Source organism: Ceratotherium simum, chromosome 30 (genome assembly GCF_057802395.1).
Source record: "Ceratotherium simum simum isolate JZ-2026a chromosome 30, ASM5780239v1, whole genome shotgun sequence".
NCBI classification, from domain to species: Eukaryota; Metazoa; Chordata; class Mammalia; order Perissodactyla; family Rhinocerotidae; genus Ceratotherium; species Ceratotherium simum.
In genome coordinates this window covers 32016798-32038441 of record NC_141929.1, presented here as the reverse complement: position 1 = coordinate 32038441, position 21644 = coordinate 32016798, and the positions used below count along the sequence as shown (strand labels likewise).

The 21644-nt window shown below is 39.4% G+C and overlaps 1 protein-coding gene across 6 annotated transcripts in view; it reads left to right on the top strand.

Moving 5' to 3' along the window:
- FTO (FTO alpha-ketoglutarate dependent dioxygenase) overlaps nt 1-21644 on the top strand; it is a 380905-nt gene that overhangs the window by 148036 nt on the left and 211225 nt on the right. For 5 of the 6 annotated variants that reach the window (XM_087420248.1, XM_004431603.3, XM_087420249.1 and 2 more), the window contains exons 5-7: nt 1434-1513; nt 9065-9208; nt 16297-16416. In XM_087420248.1, coding sequence (XP_087276374.1) covers nt 1434-1513; nt 9065-9208; nt 16297-16416 — 344 coding nt within the window. The remainder of the gene's footprint in view (nt 1-1433; nt 1514-9064; nt 9209-16296; nt 16417-21644) is intronic. The other variant, XM_087420251.1, reaches the window with a different exon arrangement.

The window sequence follows — 21644 nt, the reverse complement described above, 5'->3', positions numbered from 1 at the left end:
CATGGCCCTGTATGAGATCTGAAATTTGTTCAGCCTACTGCTTCCTGGTGCTTCTTTTCCTGCCCTTAGGAGGTTTTCATTCACGTATGCACGGAGCAGTGCTCTGCCAAAGACTCAAAGGAACCTCTCTGTAGATAGCCAGGTATACCGCTCTCTCTCTGTACAGGTTCTTTTAGTCCAGTATTCTGCCTTACACGTCCTTCTTGCCTTGGGCTTGCTAAACTCCAGTCACTGTCTTCACAGCTCAGCAAGAAGGATAACTGAAAACTCTGGGTTCTGTCTGACTTTTTCCTCCCTACTCTGTGGCTTTGAAACTGTTTTCAGGTAGTAAGCTAGGGCAATTGTAGGGCCCATCTATTTTATTTTTCTTATCTTTGGGATTGTATCTTGCAGTGTCAGAAACCTTTGTTTCCTATTTTTGGTCTGTTTTATAGTTGTTTGGGGTAGGATGGTAAACCTTGCTACCATTATTCCAGAATGTCCAGAAGCAGGAGTCCCTCCATTGGTGTTTTGCATTTCCTTTCTTATGTATAGAGGTAATATCATAGGGTTTTTTTGCTGACATGTAGGAGGTCTGGTGGTCTTTGCCTCTTAGTTTAAGTCATTGTCTTTCTTTCCATCTTGATAAGTCTCTGTTGCCTATATAGGAAATCATGTGTTGCTGGGAAACAGAACTGTTCACTTCTCTTCTCTGTCACAGTGGAAGTGATGTCCTAAGCAGAGGTGATACAGATTTTGCCTGACGTATGGCATCACTTCTTAGAATATGCAACAACTCAGCTGTTGATTTTCCTCCCACTGCACATGGTTTTAGGCATATTCTTCAGCAGCTGAATTTACCACCTACTCCATTCTTGGGTTGTGAATCCATAGGCTTGAATTCCGCTCTGAGGGCCAAAGCTTTGTAACATGCTGAGTTGGTTGATTTGTTGCCCGGAAAATTGTTAGGGCAAAATTGATACTTTGATTGGGGAGAGAAAGAGGCAGATTTTTAGAAGAGAGATGTTCAACTCCAAATAATATAAAAGAATTTTGGCTTATTCTAAAGTCATGGTTAGAAATAGATATATCATGAGAAAGAGAAAGAAGTCCAATCCATAAATATTAAACTTTGTGGTGAGAGGGCACCATAAGATCATAAGTAGGGTAACCATACACCCTGTTTGCTATGTACAGTCCTGATTTACACTTGTTGTCCTGGAATAATTATTGATAACATCCCCTTTCACCCTTGAAAGTGTCATGGTTTTATATACATATATGTGTGATGCTTCTTATAAAGAATAGTTTAAAGAATACAAAGTAAGTGTTAATTCCTTGGTTATTGTTGTTCTTCTTGAATGATGGATTTACTGTTTACTTTATATTTTAAATAGTATATGGTGAGTAATAAGTGTGTGTGTGCTTTTTAACTTTTGGTATTCTTCCTGCAGATGATCTCAATGCCACCCACCAGCACTGTGTTTTGGCTGGTTTACCACCTCGGTTTAGTTCCACCCACCGAGTGGCGGAGGTAAGTGTAAATAAAAATGTGATTCAAACTCAATTGGATGTGACAGAAGTGGTTGAATGAGCAATTTATCATAGAACTTTGGAAGAGTATTTGATAGGAAAATTGCTTCCATCTAACTTGACTTGAGCCTCTATTTACTTACTTTTTTAGCTTTGAATTGTGTTGAATACAGTTTTAAAAAGCGTATCACAGCATGGTCTGAGTATATTTTGCTTCTTTGGGGTTATGTTTCTTGGAGAAGGTAAATGTCATTGGTAAGCGTTGCTAGTTTGAGATTTTCTGAGGGGTTTGTATCTGTCAAGGTCAAGGGCAGGAGGTGGCCAGGAGGAAATGGAGCAGATTTGTGTGCTTGTGCATGCGTTAGCTATGTCTGGGCTCAAATGGTTGAGAATTTAAATTTCCCTTAACTTTTTGGTCAGGCTTCTGGGCATGTGAATGTAAATTAAGGACAAAGTTAGCAGTGGTGCCAAGGAATTTCTGAGCTCCCAAGTTGTGTTCATAACCCAGACTTTGTTGCTAAATTCTGCCACCACGTGCAGTGGCTGATGGTCAGCTGATTAGACTAGTTCAGAATGGAAACTTAAAAGAGGAGGGAAACACTTGGTGGTCGCTCGGGGGTACTGTGTGCTCAGTTAAGAAGAGTTCCAGAGAGTAGGGGAATAATCATGAAAAGGATTACAAGTTGGCCTCATATCCAAGCTTGTTATCTGTGCTTTGCTTTATAGCTTGACTTTTCATCATACCGGATGGGGTACAACCAAGTGGCAGGAACTCACAAGCATGAGACCTTTTCAGTCCTGAGATTGTGAGTCTAGAAGGCAGCGTCATGTCTTTTGGTAGTTAAGTAGCTTTTGTAGTGGCCTGGTCATGTTGCTGAGTGGCAAAGAGGGCATGGATGTCTATTTAAATCAAGATGCCAGCAAGCCCGTCAAGCATTCCTTTCTCCCTTTCTTCTCTCTTCCATTCACTTATTCATCTAAATATTTGAGTGCCTGTTATGTGTCCCACAGCACTCCAGGCTTGAGAGTAGAGCCATCAACATGACGATTATGGCCACTACCTCTGTGGAGCTTCCATTGTAGTTGGGAAGACAAATATTAAACAAATAAACACACAAGTAATTATCTTAAAGACCAACAAGTAAGTTCTGTTAAGTTCTGTTAGGGAGTCAGGAAGGAACGGAGAAGCAAAGGAGCAGAGGAAGGAGCGAAGGAAGGAGAAAAGGAGTGAGCACGCATTTATAGAGCATCTAACGCGTGCTTTGTGTTATACGAAAAAAAGACTTCATTTTTGTACAAGACAAGACATTATAGGCATCTGTCTTTCTAGCTGTAACCCTCCCAAGAGTCCTTTTCTTCTGGATCGGTTTGAGTGTGTACTACGTAAGTGTACGCTTCTTGCATCTTTCCTAATCTAACCTGGAAGAGTAGACAAGCTGATTAGTGCTGTGCTCAGAGGGATGGTAAGAAATGATGAATAAAGAGTTTGGGGAAATATATTCAATAAGGATAACAATCATACCTAATTCATAGGATTCTTGTGCGGATTAAATGAGTTAATACATGTAAGTCTCTTAGAACAGTGGCTGGTATAGAGTGTGCATTCAAAGAATGTTGGCCACTACTGCTATTATTAAATTACTCTTATTACTATTATTGCTACTGCTACTGCCTTTCGTTTATCCTGATGAAAAGCTAATAGGAGACAGGGACAACCAACGCTCTCTGTGTGGAAGGCTAGTCTGTCTCCATTTATACACTAGAGTGTACATAATAAAGCAAGAGACATTCAGTCATCAATGAGTCTTGATAGTAAGAGTTGGTATTGATTGAAAGCTACTACTCAGAAGAAGGGAAGTAATTTTAGTTCATTCATCCATTCTACAAACTTGCTGAACTTCCAGTGTTCAAGGTATTCTTCTAGGCACTTGGGAACAGGAGTAGCTGACGTGTTTGGTGTGTTCAAGATGCTTACAGTCTAATAGAGAGTGGCAAACAACATGAGGCTTCATGGGTGAGGTTACACATGAGACTTGAACATGTAGGGATTAGGGGATTTTAGGACAGCTAATGAGATGAAGACTCAGGTGGGAATCTTGTGATTGGGATGAGATGGGGACACCCAGGGAGTATTGAGTGGCTGTACTCTGACTGGATAGCAGGATGCCAGAAGGGGAATGTTGGCAGATAAGGCTGATTCCTGTCTGGGACCAGATTGTGAAAGATCTTGGATTTCAGATTGGGTGTTTGAACTTAAGTTGGTTGGCAGGTGGGGGCTATTGATTATTTATTATTTTGGTGGTGACATATTGGAGATGTCTTTAGGAGGATGAAAATGATAGAGACATCAGTTAAACCTATCAGGGTCTGAACTAAGGTACTGAAAAAGAAAGAGCACAAAAAAGGGAGAAATTCCCATGACTAATGTAGGAGACATAGTGTCAGACTTGATGACTGGCTGACTGAAGTGGAGGGGGGAATGTAAGAATGAATGAATGAACGAACGGACAAACAGACGAACTCTTTATTGGATGCTTTCCATGTACCAGACTCTTGGATGACTGCGAGGTTTCACGCCTGGGTGATTTGGGGATGCCATTACCATCAGCAGAAACAGGGAGCCTAAGACATTAGGGGAGGATAATAGTTCGTTCAGTTTTGAACAGGCCGGGTTGGAGCTGCGAAGTGGAGAGGTCCAGGAGACAAATGGAAATGTGGGACTAAAACTTGTGAGAGCTCAGGAGACTTCTCCTCCTCCACCTCCAGCAGTAGATACACATACACAGAAGCCCCCAAAACGAGCCTTTTGGAGTACCGTTTGTAAAGTTCCCCTCTGGCCTTATTTCCTTTTTTCCAGTTGGACCAATTTTATTCGAGTAGCAGTGCTGTCAAAATATCCTGAGGTTTAGCTTTTTCTGCTTAGTCATAACTGTATTTGTATCTTCTAATTTTTAGACAAGATTGAGCATTAACTTTTGATAAAGAGATGGGTACGTATAGTGATGCTGTTGGGAGAAAAACATTATAACAAATGAATGTCTTTTGTATTCTCTGAACTTCAGTTCAAGCTACATGATATTTTACTAATGAGACACATAATAATGTGAATGATGCAACTATCCTGCTTTCCCTATTATAGATCAGGGTTAGCAAACTGTGGCCCATGGGCCAGCTGGCTGTTTTTGTAAATAAAATTTTAATTGGAACACAGCCACACTCATTTGTTTACATATTGTTTATGGCTGCACTAGAGCAACAATGGCAGAGTTGAGTAGTTGCAACACAGACCTTGTGGCGTGCAAGCCTGAAATATTTACTATCTGACCTTTTAAGAGAAAGTTTGTTGACTCTGTTATACATGAACCTGTGTATACAGGCTTTAAAAATTGCCTTAAGTTAAAAGTAATTTTTTAAAAAATCACTGTTTCAAGGTAACTTTTTATTTCTACCAAAAGTCAAAAATGATAGTATTTGATGCTGGTCAAGTTCCAGTGAAACAGATACATTCATATACTTCTGGTAGTTTTTCTAGTTGGTATACTTTTTGGAAAATGTACAGAATACATATATGGAGATATGTATAAAGCACCATAAAAATATTGATATCTGTAATCTTACAACACTGTTTTTGGGACTCAAACCTAGGAAATAATTCAAAAGAAGTATATATATAAAGATGTTTATCTAGTGTGATTAAAAATAGTGAACAGTTGGATAGAACCTTAATGCCTTTATAGTACATGACTAGTTAATCAAATTGTGGAATATCACTTCAGTGAGCAACCATTGAAAATGGTAGTTTTGAATATTTATGTACAAACAGTGAAAAACAGCATATACAGTCATGTGTTGCTTAAAGATGGGGATACATTCTGAGAAAAAACGTTGTTAAGTGATTTCATCATTGTGTGAACATCATAGAGTGTACTTACACTCACCTAGATGGTACAGCCTACTACACACCTAGGCTATCTGGTACTAATCTTACGGGACCACCATCCTATAGGTGGTCCATCGTTGACCACAATGTCATTATGCAGCGCATAACTGTAAATTGATGTGTATATCCTGATTACAGCTGTGTGTAGACGAAGAATCACGTGCAATAAAAATAATTAAAATAGGGTAAGGTGGTGGGATTATGTTTTTATCTTATTTAAAAATTTTTATTTCATCATACATTATTGTTTTCAATGATAAAAGAGGGAAAAGACTTTTCCCCAACACTGAAGTTACATTATTGTTTCCCTCAGTAGAGAGGGAAAAAACTCCATGCACTTTATAGCCCTCACTTATTCTACAAGTGGCCTCTCCTTCATCCAGTATTAACAGCACATGTCTTATCTGTGCCAAACAAAACGATTTGCTATTTTCTGCCCTTTCACAATATGTAGGAAACAGATTGTCTTAAGGAAATGATGTTCTGAAATTCACTTTAGTTAATCAGGGAAGAAATCAGTCTTTTGGTTGCATATAACTAGATTATGTCTGATGGCTCTCGACCTTTATTTGATTTTAGTTTTTTTCTGGTTGTGACAGATCGTTCTTGGAATTCAACGCAGATTATCTTTCTTTAAATTTAAATTTTATGTATAATTATATTTTGAATAGATAGTTGCTCAAATGGTTCAAAATTCAAAAAGTACCTAAGAGTATATAGTTAAAGTCTCTTTCTCCTCAAGCCCAACAGCTCCTCCTGCCCAGAAACACTCAATGTTATCAGATTCTTGTCATCCTTTTAGTGATATTTAATATGTAAGCAAATATGTATACAATTTAAAAAAATATTTTTTATACAAGTGATAGCCTACTCTACATGCTATTCTGCACTTTTTGTTTTGTTTCAGTAAACTTTGCTGGTGATTGCTTATCAGTATGTAATTGTTATAGAGTAGGCAATGGTTTTTTTTAGATATGACACCAAAAGCACAAGCAACCAAGGAAAAATAGATAAATTGGACTTCACGAAAGTTAAAAACTTTTATGCTTCAAAGGGTACCATCAAAAAAGTGAAACGATAACCCACAAAATGGGAGAAAATATTTTCAAATCATATATCTCACAAGGTACTTGTATCTAGAATATATGAAAAAACTCTTACAACTCAATAATTAAAAAAATATATAATCCAATTTTTAAAAATGGCAAAGGATCTGAATAGATATGTCTTCAAAGAAGATATAGAAATGGCCAATAAACACATGAAAAGATGCTCAATATTATTAGTCATCAGGGAAATGCAAATCAAAACCACAATGAAATACCACTTCATACCCACTAGAATGGCTGTAATCAAAATCACTGTAACAGGTGTTGGTGAGGACGTGCAGGAACTGGAACCTTCGTGCACCGCTGGAGGGAATGTAAAGTGGTGCAGCCACTTTGGAAAAAAGACTGATACTTTCTCAGAAGGTTAAATACAGAGTTACCATATGACCCAGTAATTCCATGCTAGGTACATACTCAAGAGAAATGAAAACTTGTATGTGAATGTTCCTAGTAGTTTGATTCATAATAGCCAAAAAGTGGAAACAACCCAAAGATTCATCACCTAATGAATGGATAAACAAAATGCAGCATGTCCATATAATCGAATGTTATTTGGCAATAAAAGAGAATAGAGTACTGATACATGCTACAACATGGATGAACCTTGAAAACATTGTGGTGAGTGAAAGAAGTCAGTCACAAAAGACTACATGTTGTATGATTTCATTTATGTGAAATGTCCAGAATAGTCAAATCTATAGACACAGAAAGTAGATTAGTGGTTGCCTAGGGCTGAGAAGGTTGGTAGAAATGGGAGAGTGTGACTGCTAAAAGGTGCATGGTTTCTTTTTGGGGTGATAAAAATGTTCTAAAATTATTCGTAGTGATGGTTGCACAACTCTGTGAATATACTAGAAGACATTGAATTGTATGCTTTAAGTGGGTAAATTTTATGACATGTCAATTATATCTCAATCAAGCTGTTATTAAAAAAAAAAAAAACTAGGCCTGATTATAGGTTCTTTACATCAGGTAAAACTGTAATCACTCAGAAAAAAAAAATATATTTCCCCTTCCTTTTTTTTGGCTGCAAATATGCTCCACCATAGTTCATTTAACTAGTCCCCTATTGATGGGGAATTTAGGTTGTTTCCAATCTTTTGTTATAATACATGGCCTTACAATTAATAACCTCTTATGTAGGTCACTCCATCCCTGGGAAAGTAAAGGTTCAAGTAGAATGTCATTTTTTAAAAATGTGAGGGTGGCTGTGGGACAAAAGTAAGTAGTAATTCAAATCATTTTTTGTTTTTTCTCTGTAGCAAATTGGAGCTGCCTGCCCCTGTGCTCCCAACACTCTGGGATCTTCATATTAAAATACGTATTAGTCAGGCTTCTGTTTTTGGCACAGAAACTTTGTTTTTCCCCGGCTTGTCCATGTCACATTGTAGAAAATGGCAATAACTGTGCAAAGAATTTGTGTACCAAGGGATTAGCTTTCAAGGTTATTTCTAAGGGATCAGTTTAAATTATAAATGTTATAATAAAAATACTTTAGGGTTACATTTCCCTCATTGGGTTTAAAGGCTATTTATAGCTTGCTTTTTATCATTCTAGGAAATCATGTCATTATCCAAACAAACGGATGCACACCCCATCTGCATCCTCTTCTTTTCTGACCTGTGATCATTCAGAGAAGGAGTTGGTCCTTTTGACCTCTGTTTTGCTCCCGCTGACTCAGAGAGGGATGAGCTATTTATCTGTGCCCTTGCTGATACCCAGGTACTCAGTTATGCCTTTGAACATGCCTTGAGGGCATGAGCCACATATTCTCCATTATTTGAAAAATCTATTCTGCCGAGGACTGTAACTGTCTAGCGTACACTTTTTGCAGAAAAGGAAAATGAGTTCTTTGCCCTGTGTTTATAACTTCAATTTTTTTCTGCCGTAACTGTTCTGTGTGCTTTTGAACCAGTTCTACAATCTGGTTACCTCTCTTTCCCATTGTTAGGTTCAGGGCCCTCGAGATAAAGTCAGTATCCTGGACTTCTTGCTTAATTAGTTATTCATCCAATAACTACTTATTAAGTCTCTTTTACATTTAGCACTCAGTTCTAGGTGCTGCAGCATATATAGAATATGTATATATAAATAAGGCCTTAGCCTGAGCGAGCCTACTGTTTAGTTAGAGACATGAGGCCCACATAATAAAAGAAAACCAGCAACATGAGAGGCCCAGGTAAGGCCAGTCTGGCAGCACAGAACCCAGTGAGGAGGCCACTCTAGTAATTCTTAAATTAATAGGTATAGGCTGAGCTGTAAGGATGACAGGTGAATGCACGGAAAGGGGACAAATGTGAACAGTCCTAGGAAGAGAGGCATGGTAAACTTGGCTTTTGCTTATATTCTTTTTTTTTTAGAAAATATTCTATTTCTTTTTTTTTTTAATTTTTTGTTTATTGCAGTAACATTGGTTTATAAAACTGTAAAAATTTCAGGTGTACATCATTATACTTCTATTTCTGCATAGATTATTTCTTGATTGTGGGTTCTGTCACTGCAGTGCTCGATGGGGACCTTGGATTATATCTCACAGCGCTGCCAGTTGGCTCTGCAGAATGTCCATGGTGAGGCAGACAACGGCGATGTCTCTTTGAAATCCTTGGAGCCTGCAGTTTTGAAACAAGGAGAAGAAATCCACAATGAGGTGAGGACTTGGAAGAACTGTGAAGGGTCTGAGATGCTGTCCTGCTTACAAGCTAACAAGTTAATCTGTCACAGTTTCATATGGGTGTAAGACCTGAGACTCCTAAGTCAGAGACAGTTTATTACTTAACACAATAGCAGTAGCCAGACTGTCAGCATTTTTGTGCCAGTTCTCCAAGCCTCTATTTCCTCAGAGCTGTGCAGAGTGGGCCAGATAACGTGCACGTGGAGGGTTGCACTATAGGAGAGGAACCTGAGCTCAGGGAACCTGCATCTTTTATAATGAGTAGTAAGCATGCCTGTCCTTTGCTCCAAATCAAGACTCTGTCTTTATCCTTTGTCTGTTAGCAAACCTGTCCTTTGTTCTAGAGAGAGAAACTTCCCAAGCTGTTCGCTACACCAACATCATTGCAATGAGTCTGAAACAAAGGGCAGTCATTATGTTGCTCACAAGACATGCAGAAGCACAAGAGACCCATGGAGAATAGTCTCCCAACAGGACTGATGGGAATTGAGGGTGGACCCCAGGATCAAGGTCAGTGCCTGGCCTTTTGTTTACTAGTGGCAGTTCTGCAGTCTGTGACACCAGCAGGTCTGGATCCATGAGTTGATGTTTCATAACCTTTGCTGTTCTCATTGATGCCCTTCCAATTTTTGCTTTGTCTTTGGACTACATATATTTTTTATCTATTTAATCCCTTTTTAAAATCCACTGCTTTTTTATGTAAATAAATATCTTTAAAAAGGAAGCTTTATGTTACCCCTTTAAGTGGAAAGCCAGTATCACTAGCCAAAAGAAAAAGTAACCAGAAGAATATAGCCAGTGAAAACAGAGAGCAGTGTTATTAAATTCCAGCAGATGCTCTTGCTGGGAGAAGGTTCTGAGCCTGAAGTCTTCATTCTTCATGTTAAGAAGGGAGATTAGTGCACAACTTCATACATATTCTAAAAGTTGTTGAATTCTACACATAAAATGGGTGAATTTTATGGTAGGTAAATTATACCTCAAAAAAAAAGGGCCAGCCCTGGTGGTTTAGTGGTTAAGTTCAGTGTGCTCTGCTTCAGCGGCCTGGGTTCAGTTCCTGGGTGCGGACCTACGCTACTCGTCTGTTAGCGGCCATGCTGTGGCGTCGGCTCACATACAAAAAAAAAAGAGGAAGATTGGAACCGGATGTTAGCTAGGGCAAATCTTCCTCAGCCAAAAAAAAAACTATTAAAAGGAGAAAAGGGATTACCAAGTGTTGGAGAAGTGTTGAAGATTAACCAAGTGGTAGAGAGTTGTTGAAGGTTATCACCAATCTGAGACTTTTTCTTTGATATAATTAGGATTAATAGAGTATTTGGAATACAAAAATGTTCTCATTCATCCTTTTAATAAATAATTGAGCATGTGCCAGGCACTCTTCTGGGTGCTTTAGGATATATTGGTAAATAAAAAAGACATTCTAGTACAGAAAGGTGACAATAAATAATAAACATAATACATCAGTTAATTATATAATATGTTAGAAGTTGATAAGTGCTACAGAAAAACTAAACAGAGCAAGGTAATGGAGATTGAGATACATGGAGAACATCCCCACTGAGAAGATGTCCTTGGAGCAGAGACTTGAAGGAGGTGAGGGAGTGAGCCATGTGGATATCTGAGGAATAGCATTTTGGGTAGAGGGAACAGCCACTGCAAAGACTGTGAGGTGGGAGAATGCCTGCTGTTCGTGGACTAGTTAGGGACAGTCTGGTTTGAGTGGCAGGAGTGAGGCTGTGAGTTACAGGAGATGAGGTCGCAGACGTGGTCCTGGGGGCTGAAGAGCAGTGGATTGTATCGGTCCTTAGAGGTCCCTGTAAAGGACAAAGACTTTCCTTTTTACACTGAGGGAAATGAGGAGTCAGTAAGGGATTCTGAGCAGAGGAGAAGCAACGTCTGCTTCCGCAATGTCATATAGTATCTTTAAAAAGCTATTTCACATCTTATGAGCTGCTCCACACTTTGTGACACAGTGCCATAATCTCCGGAACCAAAGGCAAAGAAATTCAGGGAAATAATAACCATTTCTAGTGCTAAGCTGAACCCAGGACCGACTTTCTTCCCTTCATTGTGCCTGATAAGTGTCCCAGCTTCTCTCCCATCAGTCTTTGCCAGAGACATTGCTGATAGCTAGAACTTGAGGAAAGATAGCATTTATGGGCCTGGAGACCTCACTGAATTAGACTTGGGAGCAAAGTCATGTCTTTCTCCATGTTTGTGGTGCAGAAATTCCACTTTGGAAATGTAATTCTTTCCTTCTCTAAAAACCTTGCAGTTTTAGGAGTCAGGCTAGCTTGAGCGTTCTCTTTAACATGCAGATGGGCTGTTTTTCCCCCGCTCCTTCTGGTCTTCGTCTGTGACTGACTGTGATGTTTTGTTATCATCAGTGGGCGAGGGAAATCTGTAAAATCACTCTGTTTATCTAACAGTAGAATATTGTCATGAACCCATCTACTTCAAAAAGTGGCTGGCTGCTTTTGGCATTGTATATGTTAGCACAGTGGGGCAGAGATGTATCAGAAACCTCAGCCCCTTGAGGTTGGCCTAGGGTTGAATGGAGGGAGATCTTGAATCTAAATAGCATGTGTGCCAGCCTCCCCCATCCCCCCAATCTTTGACTCTTCAAGGTCATCTCCTTACTGGAAGAATTAATTCCATGTGTCGGGGCACATCGTCAGACATTGTTCTTTGGCTGTCCAAGTTGGCCTGGGATGAGCACTTGCATGTTCACTCTCACTGTGTTCTGTTATTAAACAAAAACACAAACGTCCATAATAGTTACCCTGGTTTCTTATTGTTTGCTTTCCTCTTTCTTAAAGGCCTGTGCCTTTGCCCGACTAATTATCGGGGGAAGTCCTCAGGTTTATATGCTGCAGGCTTTCAGGCTATGTGGGATCAGAAGTGGCTTGTTTTCCTTGTCTTAGATGGTTTCCAACCAAGCAATTTGGGAACTTTGGGATTAGAACTGAGTACCTTAAGAAGACATTTTTTTTTTTCCAATTTAAGATGTTTAGAAAAGATTTCTGTTCAGATAAGCAGAATCTTCCTTTGTGTTATTAAATAGTCTGTTTTCCTTCTCAAGAATGTGACATGTAGAATTGAGTCTCTCCATCTAGCAAATTTCCCCCAGGAGAGTGTACTGCTTGATGTCCTCATTTGGTTCTCATTTTGTTGTGATCAGACCTGCATCTTCCTTAGAGCTGTTGTGAAAGGGCCTTCACAGAGCAGCTCTTTGTAGATTGGACCTTAGCATCTCTCCCTGGGCTAATGTCTTTCTCGGTGAAATAACTTACTTCAGTTATTACAGTGGGACATTAACTCCTGTGAGCACGTTCACACGTCTCATGAGAGAACTCCCTGAGCTGACCTGGGACCAAATCAAGAGCCCAAACTAACTTGGCAGAAGACAAGCAGGCAATACTTGCTTACCTGTAAGAGTGATGGAGATGAGTTATAACTGTATGGTGATGTTGTGGCTCAGAAATACAATTTTGGAATCTTATAAGCTTTGCTCCCTGATGCCTAAGTGCTCCGTGACCAAGAAAGTTCAGGTAGGTAGGTGGATTCTGTTTCTTCCTCCCCTTCAGACTTTTCCTAGACATTTCTAGGAGAAAAACTTTTCTTGATTGATCTCTTTTTTGACTATTGCATGGAGAAGGCAGGTACAGATTAGTTGAGAGGGTAATAGAGATGGTTTTTCTGGGTCACAGCTATGAAATGAACACTGTTATGAGCATGTTTTCATTTTTCTCTGATGATTCAGAGGTCCCTTCCGGATCCTGCCCGGGCTCTAGGCTGTCAGAATGCCATCGGGTACCTGTGGGCACTACTTATCTTTGTATTGTAATTGCTCAAAAGATTGAATAGTGGTGAATTTCCATTAAGTGCCTGTCTGAAATCTGGGAGTTTAATTTATAACATCATGAACCCTGAGAGAACCTCAAGAGAGCTCCTGTATGGTATCTCCCTGCTGCTCACATCTTCAGGACTCTGGATCACCCATGGAGTGTTCCTTGGCCTCAGTCAGCTGCTGCCCTCCTCATGGCTTGTCTCTTATTTCCACTCTGGTAGCCGTGAGCCTCCCTGGAGGGCCCACACTCTGGAGAAGGGATGAAGACCCTATTCCTATCATGGCTAGAACTTTATCAGTCAGTCATTATGGTTAGACTTTGATTTTTTTTAGCCCTGAAGTAATAAGGTTTCCATTCTATTCTGAGTCCTGACTCTTCAGTTTTTGTGCAGCGTCCACCCGTAGCTTTCCTTTCTCAACCTCAGAGTTCAGGGGGAAAAACCCAACATTTTTTTATTTTGGTAACTCAGACTCTGAACCAAGCACCTGGAAATATTTTTTGCTTCCTTAATTAATTTTAAGAAAGGAGCCAGTTACTTCTCTTGGCAGTGGGGGGACTTGTGAGGGTGGCATTTGATTAAAATCCTGTAATATTATTTGTGTGCCACATTGAAATGGAAAAGTCGGGTTATGGAGTTGAATAAAATGCAGGCCAGTAGATTTGATGCTGCAAAGATTGTATCATGGGGACAATACTTCCGCTCATGAATAAAACTCGGTTGGGAGTAAGTCCTCAGTGTTCCCTTTTCTGACTGGCTTCAGTGAAAGGCATGGGCATGCATTCACATGGATGTTAAAACTCTTCCTGCTCAAAAAATGTCATGATTGTGAGATCTTTGAGGACAGTAGGTTCTAGTCCTTGTGGCCTTGTTCTGTTTGTATTCTCAGTATCTAGCAAGTGCCTGGCATATAGTAGGGCGTTCATTATTAACCCACTTAATCCTCACCACAAACCTATGTGGTTATTATGTAATTATCCTTATTTTACAGATGACATGGCTCTTCAGTAGTGGAGCCCAGTTCTGAACTGACGCCAGAGCCCTTGTTAACTGTGACACTCTCTGCCTCAAAAGGTAGTTGGGCGTCTGAGGAGAAAGGTGAAATCATTCTTTATTAAAAAGGACGGGGTCTGTCTTTGCTCTCTTGTCTGGTAGCAGAGTCCCTAGGTATGCCCCTCTCCTTGTTGCTGGATTTTAATTGACTGAAATCCAGACTGTAGCAGACCCTGACAGGTTTCATGAGCTCATCATGTGTGATAATCTGTGTTATTTCCTGGGGTAGTGTGGTGGCCCAGGCGTACACGCTTTGTCCTCATCCATGGAGATAACCAGCCCAAATGTAGGAAAACCTTTTAAAAATCTTTTCAGCTCTCCCTAACAGAGGGCTTGAAGCTCTGCTGACAGGCTATTCCTGCAGTGTGAACAAATTTCATGTGAAATCTTTAAAAAGAACTCTTTTTCTTGTAATAAATAATGTTGTTAAACTTATATCTTCAGAGAAGTTGAACTACACTTGTATTCATTCTGCTTTCAAAGCAGTCAAGTTTACTTCTGTTAACCGCTGTCTTTTAATACCACAGATAAAGTTTAGCAACTATTGTCTTAATATTGTCTACATTCCTTTTTTTTTTTTTTTTTTTGTTTAAACAGCTTTAACTCAAATCAGTTCTACATATCAAACAAACATTTAGTTAATGTAAACTAAAACCCTTTCATATGACTTGGTGTTCTCAGGTTAGTTATTTGAGCCATTTTCACCATTGTTCAGTCTTCACAAGTTGCTTTTGTTTGCCTCATGAAAGTTCAATATGGATAAACAAACAAAAAAATTCTTTGTGGTAACAGGTGAAGACTATAATAGCTCTGTGTCTGTATATGGAACACAATTACCGTAGCCAAGTCAGGTGACCCAACATTAAGCTGTGGAAGCTCGATATTTTTTTAGAGGGTGGAGGTAAAAAGAGTTGTGGGGATGAATGGAGTTGTACTTTGATGGTACAATTTGATTTTTTCAAGTTGAAGATGAATGATAGAAGACTCGGAAAATAGATAGAAAACAATTTCTTATCCTCTCAACGCTTTACTCAGTCTCTCATCTATATGTATGGGGATGATTTCAACTGCAGAGGACAGAAAACTCAAACTGAATTGGTTTAAGCAAAAAGGGCTTTAGGAATAGCTTGATCAAGAGTCAGTTGGTGGCACCAGGACCTGGTTTTTATCTGTTCATCTTGCGGCTGCTTCTTACTATGTTGCCTCCATTCTGCAAAACGCTTGCAGAATCTTCTTCCCATATCTTCTCACAGTCTCAAGACTTACTCTGATTGAACATGTGCCTGTTCCCCCCAACTCAATTCTGTGACTAGAGAAATGTGGTGGGCTGATGGGCTTAGATGGGTTCTGCATTCCACCCCTGGTGTTAGAGCTGGAGCTCTGCCCAGATCACATGGACTGAGGCTGGGGAAGGGGGTGGGTTACCAAATGAATAGTGGGATTTGGCTAGAATAGAAGGAGGAATACTAAGGAGGCAAATAATAGAAGTTTACCACAGTAGGTTCATAGGAGGGAAAATAAATTGTTAGTGTCTTTGCTGCTCTTTGTATCTATTTTCATTTGCCCTGAGTTGACAAGTGACAATTTGAATGGCTCTGTAGGCTTAATATATGTATGCCTTCATAATTAACTTTATATTGTTCAGTTATATGGGTGGACAATATCACCAGCTCCTCTTGGCCCATGGGTAAATTCTTTACGTATTTTAAGTCTAAGAAACTTAAAACTGATCTCTCCTAATATGTGTCTGTGTTTTGCTCTTAATACTAGTCTTTAATAAAGATGTTTAATAAAAGCATATTTTGTTTGATTATATCTTTCTCACTATACATAGTGCAGGCTGCTGTATACTTTGAGATCTCATTATTTGTTGCTGATTGACTTACAGTTTCCTCATGTCTGACTCATAAATGTGATTGAAAATCCCTCCCCATCCTGACCTGGGTTATCTAGCTAAGCTTTAAGACTATCCTTTTCTTGGCTCTGCACAAATGCTCTGGAGACTCTAAGTTATATTGGGAACTGGTTAGGCTGAACTTTTCTCATCTTTTATCACCCGGTGGCTGTTAAGTTCCTGGAGGAGAATTGAGTGACGAAGTTATTGTCCTTGATTGTGCATCACAAGGGCCTTATAACCACTGCCTTGTCTTTATGGTCCACAGGTCGAGTTTGAGTGGCTGAGACAGTTTTGGTTTCAAGGCAATCGATACAAGAAGTGCACTGATTGGTGGTGTCAACCGATGGCTCGACTGGAAGAGGCGTGGAAGAAGATGGAAGGCGTGGTAAGTACATGAGATCCTGGACTGTATTTTCTGAGATGTTGTGCTATATACATCCTCTGCCGCCTAATTTGTGTGGATAAATACATATTTAATTATTCTAAATTATTGGTTAGGTTCCTCCTGGTAAGGTAATGTGGACAGCTGGGATTTTTGTCAGTACAACCTCAGTTCAGTTCAGTGAATGTTCACTGAGCATTTCCTACATAGAAGGCACCGGGTTAGACACAGTGGGAAGCGACGATGTGGGGAGAGCAATACCACAGTAATCTCGAAGATACATTTGCATTTTTATATGCACCAGGCACTATTCTAAGAGTTTTTCCTGTGTTAACTTTTAAAATCCTTAGAATGGTCCTGTGAGGTGCAGAAACTGTTGTGAGCCTTAATTTATAGATGTGAAATCTGAAGCACAGAGCAATTAAGTGCTTTGCCCAAGGTCACCGAATAAGTAGCAGAGCAAGATTGAGACCCAGGCAATCTGGCGCTATAGTTTGTGCTTTTAACCACTACATTCAGTTTAACAAGGAGAGAGACGTGAATATAGCCAGGTGTTACGTTAGCTAAAATGAAATCCTGTAATAGAGATTTAAAAAAAGTCACAGTCCAGAGGAGGGAGTATTAAATTCAGACCAGTGGAGCTGGGACTGTTGTGAAACAGCAGATGTGGCTTTTGGGGACCTTGGCTGGGGAGGAGTAGGGTCAGATAGGGTATTTGGAGAGGAACATTAGGCTCCAGAACTGTGAAAACAAGATCAGAAGTGGGGAAGTGCAGTGTGACTAGAGCAAGGAATTCAGGAATTCAGGGGATGTAGGAGGAAATGTAGCTGGAAGGCAAGTTGAGGCCACTTGGAGGTCTCGAATTAAGTCTTAATTTAAGTAATGGTAATCATAGCAAACACTTGCATGATACTTATTAAGTACCAGACACTATTCTAAATGTTTTATATATAACTTATTTAACTTTTATGACAACCTCATAAAGTGGGTATTATTTTTCCCCGTTTTACAAACAAGGAGACTGAAGCACAAAAAGTTTACGTAACTTCCTCAAGGTCATACAACTAAAAGTGGGGAACTGGGATTAGAACTCAGGAAGGCTGGCGCCAGGGTCCTGCCGCCTCACTGTTCCGCCTCCAGATAGTTGAATTTGGAATGTAGTGGAAAAGTGATAAAAGCCTGCTAAACTCTTGAGATGGTACCACTGCGCAGACTTTGAAATGTGCTAGAAACTAATCTGCAAAAATAGGTAGCTATTGCTAATCCTGTTCTGTAATAATGAAAATAGCAGATCACAACCCTAAAGGGGCCCCAGGTTGAAAGTTTGGGTCGGAATCCAGAAGTGCCCTGCTTTCCAGACATCTCCTCAGATCTTTAAACCGTGCCTTTTCGTGGACGTATGTCTGAGGAGGGAATGTTATAACCTTTCTTTCAGTATACTAGTAGTAGCACAGAAATGGGTTTCTCCAAAGACACGAATCCGTGCAAAACTGAGCATTGTAAAAGTGAGTTGGAGGTAATGAGGAGTCCGTGCCTGCATCTCCCGAGTTAGTTCTGTTCCCAGCATTAGCCTGTGTAGAGTGTGCTCCATTTTTACGAGATGGTGTGTATAAAGGCAGCTTTGGTGTCAGGGGATTTGTTTTTCATTGTGTAAATCTGGTTTTGTCCCTTTACATCTGAGTTAGAACTTCTTTCCTTGCTGAACCTTGTCCCTAAGACATCAGCTTGACTTTGGGATTCTAGTTTGTTAACTCTACAAATTAGAGTTGGCAAATAAATAAGAAAGAACTCACTGATTTTGTCAAAAAAAAAAAAAGCTTTTGAATTGCTTTTGTTCAAGAGTTTCTTTGAAATCTTTGGTGTTGTCAGCTTTCCAGTGATGTCCATCATGAATTCATTTAAAACATTTAGTTATACTGTTTTTTTTTAATTTGGTGGCGATGGCACATTAGTTAGATGGAATATCTTCTATTTACTTTGTAGCTGTTGTGTAAGAAATACTAAAAAGAAGAGCAATCTTGGGAATTCTCCAGAGCGAGTTTCCTTGCGGTTGGTGTGGCATTACTAAGTGTTCTGAGTACCATCAATGGCCTCAGTGTCTCTCAGCAAACCTCAGACTGATCATTATCAGCAGAGAGAAGGTTTGGGCCAAAAGAAAAGGGATGGTACTTCTAAATTAAATTTAAGCATTGCTTCAAGCCTTTTTAAATGACTTTTAACAAATTCATAATAATTTATTTTTGCAATTGGAAGAGACAGAAGAGAATGATCACTGGAAAAGTCTGTGGTTCTATGGCTCTGTTAGTGTAATGCCATCTGGTATTTGTGCCCTCTGGGTGGAACTAGCACTGGCTGGTTAAATTCCTACTTGGTACCACCTCATATTTTTTCAGCTGCAAGCAGTAGGGGGCAATGTTGAGCTACCAGTTTGAGACCCCCAGATGCTAGCCTTTCAGAAAAATGCATACAAATGTACCATTAACTGTCAAGAATTATCCCTGTTGCTTCAAGTTAGCTGTAATCTCCAAGATTCCATAACACAGGAAATCAGTTGTGGGTTAACAAATTCAACAGCAATTTAACATAAACAGTGCAGTGTTTGGTGCACATTTGGATTCTATAGAATTAGACTAATCTAAAGAGCCTTTCTGAGTACTCACTGCTGCCAGGGAATATATTACTCAGAACTACTACCCTTTTAGACAAATGATTCTTCTGTATATTTATGCTTTTTTTGAATTGTAAAATCATGTGTGTATTGTGGAAAGACTTCTAATTAATGTATTTTGTCTGTTCTGCAACATAGCATCCATCTCTTTTGGCGAGAAAATAAAACAAAAAACCTCAGGCAATATGTACATTGCTTTTCACCTTTTGCTTATGAGTAAAGCTACCTTTGACAGCCCTCGTACCAGGGAAGAGACTCCTGTTGTAATTTCTCTCTGTGTTTGTGTTCTTTTATCCACTTTGTGGCTGGAAGGTGTGGTCTCAGGTAGGATATAGAAGAAGACTGGAAAATGAGCTTTGAAATCACATTTCTTCCATTAATAGTAGTTGCTTCACATGTCATAACCAGTCACATATTTCAAAAAGTTCAGTCAGCTGTCTCTAAAAGTCCCCAGCCTCCACTTCCCATTCCCTGTCCCAGCAAACTCCGTTGTTATCACACTGTTTATTCTTGCCATTTCTCTCCCGGAGGAGCGTTTTACTCTTTGCATGCTCTTGTGATGTAAATGTTAGACCTTATATTTGAATGACATTCTGATAAAATATCACATTTTCCATGAATATTACCTCATGAATTTATGAGCCATTAAGCCCAAAGCAACATAACCCTTTCTGACAACTCCGGAATTTAGCCTAGCCTTTCCTCTCATTTTGCTTGCTATTCAGGAAGGTATGATAACACAATAACACTATTCAAATATTTGTGTTTTATTTTATTTTTTTTTAAATCAGCCCACCACCCCACATCCAAGATTAGCGTATTATGAGGAGACTGTTCAGGATAAGAGAGAGTTACCATTTGAAAGAAACTGTACAAGCTTTGCTCTCTGGGTAAAGAGAAATATGAAAAGCTGAAGTCTCCTGTGAGGTGAGGAAGCCTTGCTGTAGCCCGAGATTCAGTGGATAGACCATCTGTCTCTCAGGGTCTGGTATCGCACTTTGCAAAACTGACATTTATTTTACCTATAAAAATGTTTTAACACTATCAAATTCACAGTGATACAGAAAAGAATGTTAGGTGTGCTGTCATCTAAATTGATGACATTTATTCATTTTCTTTTGACCTTAAAGAAAAAGGATCAATTTGGTATAATCCAATGGAAATATTCTAGAATAGTTTCCAGAGTAAACATTTTCAGAAGTACTGATGATTTACATACTGGAGAGAAATTTCCTCATGCCTTTTAATTTTAGAAGAGGAGAGGAGATCCTGATGGTTTGTAGTGTTTTGACTTGTGCTTCCTGTCTTGACAGTTCCTCGTGCTGTGAGAGCAGTGCGTTTATATGGCAGTTGGCGTTAATAACCTTTATTGACTTGAATGGGTGGGAGCCAAGACTGGATTATTTTAATGCATCCGTTTTGAAACAGTGTAAAACACAACATATAATTATGTTAGGTAAGCTATAGGCTACGTTTAATTCTACCCATTTATGTTAAAATTTGGCACAGGAGAGCAGAGAGATGTGGAAAATGAGTAGGTGTTGTATTTAAGACTGTTACCAGTTTCTTGTTGTTGAAGTTTTAAGAGACAAATGCACTTAAGAATGTAAAGATTGTCCTTTACAAGTTCGTTAGGATAGTTTAATTTCAAGATGAGTCATGCCTTTTTCCTTGTCATTTTGACCTGCGTAAATCATCTGGGAACGCTCATGCCAGGAGCCTGTCCTCTGCGGAGCGGCTGAGCGCCTCTGAGTATAGGTTACACAGTCGCAGGGATGATTGAGCTGAGGGGCAGTTTGTTTGTTTTTGGAGAGATTAATGAAGCTATCATCACAGTGCTTTAGATTAAATTCTTTGTGACTGAATAGAGGCACAAGGCTGCTTTTCCATAGACTGAAATATATACGGAGTATACTGGTATTTGCTATCATGTTATAGTTCAATTAGCTAAGTTCGTTTTAAACGTTCTTCTAGGATTTAAGATTTTTTGAGGTGTGAGGAAGAAAGTGATATAAATATAAATACTATTTTTTGTTCATATTAATGGTGCAGTCACCAACTTATATATATATATATTTGTGCATTTACATTCATATATATCTCTCCCTTTTAGTGTTAATGTTTATACTAAATTATATCTGCTAACGTAATCTTGTCTTCCATCTTTCCAAGTTAGCATTTCTGATATAGGAGCAGAGTATATTAGAGTAATTTAGGATCTGAGGTGAGATGGCTGGTGGTGTTAAATTAAAAGTTAAATTCCCTTCTCCCTTTTTTCACTGGTACGGTGCTGAGTGGCTCAGGATAAGCACAGATTGGAGGATAAGCACCGATTGGAGGCAGGTAAACAGTCACAGGCACCCAATAATTCAAATTCTGGAACAGGTACACAGATACTGAATTTGGGGATGTTTAGCTTTGGACATTTGGAAAAAAGGAAAAAAGTCACTTTTCAGCTTAAAGGACTTAAAATCCTTGGCTCACATTTTTGCTTATCTTAACCATGTTCGCTGAAGGTCGGTTCTTTCCCTTCTCCTCCCTCCCCAACCACCCACCCTGATTC